Raw genomic sequence first — 4,848 nt, forward strand, 5'->3', positions numbered from 1 at the left:
AAAATTCACCACTTAACATGTTTTTCTAAAAGTCATTGTTCAACAGTGATTTTAAGACTGAAAAATTTGGTCTGCCAGTTGCTGGAAAAAGTTGGTTACTTGAAAAATGTAATTGAATTGAGTTGAAAATCATGTAATTAATGGAATAAGATCCTCTCCGGATTCTTTTTGTGGTGATCTGAATGATCAATCAATCATGTCCATTCATCGTACATCGTGCGGTTAGAAATTATTTTAAATTTTAAATTTTAGATTGAATATAAATAGTACCTAATTAAAGTGATTGCACGATATACGATGGATAGATACGATTGATTAATTCCCGAATTCCCACAAAGAGGATCCGGAGGGAATCCTTGTCCATAATTAATTTTGAACGAAATGTAATCGGGTTTAAAATTTTAATCCAGGCCCAACCCAAAATGTAATCGGGCTTAAAAATTTGAAGCCCGCCTTTGACCGGGGTTCTTAACTGACCTTCTCCTTCAACGCCAGTATTCCCGAATACTCGACGCACGGCGGCTGATAAGTGTAGGTTTTCGCCATTTCTACCAGGTAAAAATTCCACCTTCTCCCTTACATTTATTCTGTGAGTCGATCTTCCTTTCTTTTTCTCTTTCTTTATCATTGAATTATTATATTTCAAATTTTAGTTAAATTATCAATAAATGTTGTTTTTCATCGCGACAGAGTATGCTCGATCGGAACTCAAACATTGCATTTCTGGATCAGATTATTTGTTGATGTTAGAAATAATTATAGATCCGTGGTTTTTTTTTTTTTTGTTTAATTAGGTCAAGAATTATGAACTGAATCTGATTAGATTATTTTCAGTTCTTAAGAATTTTTCTAATTTCTTCGGTAATCTGTGTGTTCAATTTTTTTTAGTTGTAAAATTTTTATTTTCATGATTCAAACGAGTTTTCTTTGGTGGTTAAGGTGGTAAGAGGCAAGAGCTTGTTCTTTCTTACGATCATGAGCATGAGCATGTACGGAGGGATGCGGACCTGCGCAAAGTTGTTGAGGGCTTCTGAAGCTTCTCTATTGAAATCAGGTTATTTTTTTGCCGTCTGTCGCTTATTTTGTTTGATGTTGATGCATATTATGTAATAGTCAGGTGGATGCACAATGTGAGTCCCGGATGTAACTTTTGAGTGGTCAATAGGATTGAATGGTTTAAGCCCGGTGATTCAAACTTGATGAAAATTAGGAATTGTGTCTGGACTACAATGTTATTTACTTTTTTTCTCCATTCAGGGATTGTTTCGAATGTTATTAGGCATAAATCATGGCATTCAGGTTTTCTCCATTGCAGATGGACTGGTTAGGGATAAAAACATAATCCATTACCTTTTGATTCTCACCTGCTCCGTTTGAAAGAATAGTAAAACTAGTACACATCCACTTTTCACCCCGCGCTGCTTGTAGTTTAGAGCTTTCCCCTCCTTCAGGCTTGTCCTTGTTCCTATTTCCCTCATTGCCTTTTAGAGAACCGAGTGAACTTTCACTGATGGCACTCGTGTTGTCACGTGGGCATAGAGAAACCTCGAAGTCATTCCTTTCTTTTCTCACTTGTAAGAAGGTGTTACCATTTCTCCTCTTATGTAAAAGAGAGGTCTTATACATATCTCTATTCCATCATGGTTAGGTGCTTCTATAAATTACTTTTGGCCATTCCAAATGGGTTCTTGCTTGAGAAATTGTGTTCAAGGGCTCAATTTCACCCGACCAATATGGGGCAGCCTCAAGGTCTTACATGTTCTCTTACATGTTATAATTCAGGGAACCGCCCCAAATTTTTTATTTTTTTTTATTTTCCACCAAGTACCACTGTACCAACCACTCACTGTTTGCTGGAGTATAGTTTCTTAGGTACTGGCTCAATTTTTGGCATGAGACATTTACAGGTTTTACTTTTAAATGTGAGGGGAAATAGGAGAAACTTTAGGATAGGGATCCCGCTCCATGTAGTCAATATGTTATCCATATTATTGATATCATGTCGATATCATGTTGATATGGATGTCAATGTGGTGTCTATATGGATGTCGGTGTATTGTCCATATGGATGGCTATCAATATATTGTGAGTATCCCACTCCACTGTTCATTGAGTGGGATTCCTCTTGAGAAGAGGCTCCTGGTTAAATTTATAACCTAGTAACCTACACCGAGAGATCTATTGGTAAAGACAATGGTGCCATCTTGTGTTGCGTGGTACTAAGAGTAAGGGCAAATCTTTGCATGCTCCAAATTCCAAATTACTGGCCTATAAACCAAACTTAAATAACTGTCTATGCTATGAGACCATCATTGCCATTGGTATTTTCTGGTGTTTTTGTGCATCTGATATAGTTGGTCAATAAAATTCAATTAATTTGAACTGATTTTTTTAATCGAGTTTGATTGATATGCTCATGTGCTTCTAGAGTTAAGTACTGAGTGATTTCACGCAGTGACACTAAATCTCTCTCTCTCTCATCTAGAAGTTCATGCTTTTACATGTGTAAATCCCTAGCAATCCATCCGTAGTGGAGAATGAATGGATGCCTTATATGTTTATAACTTAGCTGAGGTATTGATTTGTTTGAGTTTTAATGCGGAACATTGTTTCATTGTATGTACTAAGTAGAACTAGTGGCTACTGTGCTTTTACCAGGAACTAGAGGGTTCCACTCAAGTGGAGTGAAAAGAATGAGTGATCACGGCCACGATGAACCAGCCTACATGCATGCCAAACACATGTATAACTTGGACCAGATGAAAAACCAGAAGTTGCAGGTGAGCCTTGGAGTGCTTGCTGCCTTCAGCATTGGCGTGGGTGTTCCGATTTGGGCTGTCAATTTCCAACAGAAGAAGACATCCTCTGGTTGAGATGGACAAATGCGGGAATAAGAGACGCAAAACAGTGCAGTCCGGACATTCTCTTGGATCCATTTGTCATTTACTTCTCTTGTTAAAAGTAAGTGGTGCATTTGTTTGATAAATTTTATGTTAACCTATCATCGTGGCACATAAGAATCAGATTTGAGCGTTAAAGTTTCCGTTTTCCCTTTCGGTTCAGTTCTTTCACAGCTTTATGCAATGGCAGTTAAGCAGACAATAAAAGGAAATCTTGAATTTTGGATGCCAAATGATATGACCTTGGGCTATTTGTGTATTTTTACCCCTTTCTAATAATCTTTAACGTGAGTTTTATCTATTTTTATTAAAAAAAAAATGAAAGGAATTGTAACGAAAACTCAGAAATAGCCGTTATGCACTACGCGATCGAGAAGAAATGTATGTTGATTAGCATGGAGTGTTAATAACTTCAACTTAAAATGAGTAGTCAATTTGAACGCGCTGGCCATTGGGCCTGAGATTCAAACCTTTTATATCCTCATATTAAGGAACATTTTGGCGTATATTATCTTATTGTTTTGTCAAATAAAATAATACACACCGGTGTTATGTGATGAGGTTCTCGGAATTCATAGATGAGGACATTACACATGGCAAAAAGTAGGGGAAATTTGATTGAAATTATCCATTTACATATTTCAATTGTTGGGATGATCGAAATTTAATAGCGACGACGTATTGGGAACCGGATCTACTCAGGAGCAATATAATCTGAGCTTGCTGAGCAGGTCATCCAGCCCGTTGAAATTTGATTAAATGGTTATAATTATTATAATTTTTATGGGGCCCTCCTATTTATAGTCGTTGGATCAAATTTCAACGGGCCAGATGAGCTACTCAACAAACTCAAATTATATTACTCCGGAGGGGATCCAATTCCGACTTTGACCAATACGTCAATTAAAAATATTTACTTATTTAGTTTAAGCAAATAACTTCATACAAATAACATAACAAAAATGATAGGAATACAGGGTGCGTTTGTTGCATCGGACTATCTCGAACTGGAATAGCTTCAGGGACTAAGCTAGATTGGCTTAGACGACACTAAGCTAGACTGACTTAGTGAAGTGTTTGGTGCTGTATCGAACTAAAAAGAAGGATAATACCAAACTACAATATCATATTTTTTAATCCATATCTAATAATATTATATTAATTAATTCTACCTTTTTTTTATTCTAAAAAAAACTCTCCATCTCTTTGAAAGCCTCCATCAGTCCATCTTTTTCTCCCTTTTATCTCCCTCGTTCTCTCTGTCCCACACTCTTCTTCATTTCCCTCTTTTTTCCGATTAATTGCCAAAATAATTTTTTTGCAAAAACGAAGAATCAAGCTTGGTTTTTCAAGTTTTTGTTCGGTGGGCGTGGAATCCCTGAATGGGAGAGCTTGGTTGGCCTAGATCCGTTCAATTTTAGGTTTGACCTCGTTGAAGTGGTGGTTTGTGCTTGCAGTGCTGTCGTTGAAGCAAGGATTGGGGACACTTCTGGTCGTCGTTGCGCTTGAAGAAACGCTCATTCGGCAGTGTTCTTTCAAATATCTCGTCTTTTGGGGATTTGGGTTTTGACGACGATGCAAGTCTGTCATCAATCATTGGACAGTTACAAGGATGATGCGAAGCATATAAGAGTCCTAGACGAGCCTGAGATGAAGCAAAGCAAGCGTAGGAGACGAGATTAGCAATCCTCTCCTTTTCGGGGGGTCTCACTAAAGCCCTTTAACGAAGCGTTTAATCCCAGAGAGTCCGACTTAGTCTCATTAAACACAATCCCTGCTTGCACCAAACACGGTCTAAGTATCTTAGCCAGTCCAATGAAACTTAGAGAAGCTAATCAAACATACCCACAAAGTTTTGGATATCTAAAGTCATGATCTCTATCATACTGTATAAATTTTGGAGCTTTTATACTTTTCGACAATTTCAACTTATTTTCTTGGTTAAATT

At 37.3% G+C, this 4,848-nt stretch overlaps 1 protein-coding gene across 2 annotated transcripts; it reads left to right on the top strand.

Annotated features, from left to right (window-relative positions):
- The first annotated feature begins 416 nt into the window (after positions 1–416).
- Positions 417–3,133, top strand: LOC103956714. 2 transcript variants are annotated; one of them, XM_009368741.3, is made up of 3 exons: positions 417–555; positions 940–1,054; positions 2,659–3,133. In XM_009368741.3, exons 2-3 carry the CDS (start codon positions 976–978, stop codon positions 2,871–2,873), a joined length of 294 nt encoding a protein of 97 aa, XP_009367016.1. In that variant the 5' UTR covers positions 417–555; positions 940–975; the 3' UTR covers positions 2,874–3,133. The 2 variants fall into 2 exon arrangements, with proteins under 2 accessions (XP_009367016.1, XP_009367017.1); XM_009368742.3 differs by lacking the exon at positions 417–555 and adding an exon at positions 568–589.
- The last annotated feature ends 1,715 nt before the right edge of the window (positions 3,134–4,848 follow it).

Source organism: the organism of the source record quoted next, unplaced genomic scaffold, assembly GCF_019419815.1.
Source record: "Pyrus x bretschneideri cultivar Hongxiangsu unplaced genomic scaffold, Pyrus_bretschneideri_v1 Contig2, whole genome shotgun sequence".
NCBI classification, from domain to species: domain Eukaryota; kingdom Viridiplantae; phylum Streptophyta; class Magnoliopsida; order Rosales; family Rosaceae; genus Pyrus; species Pyrus x bretschneideri.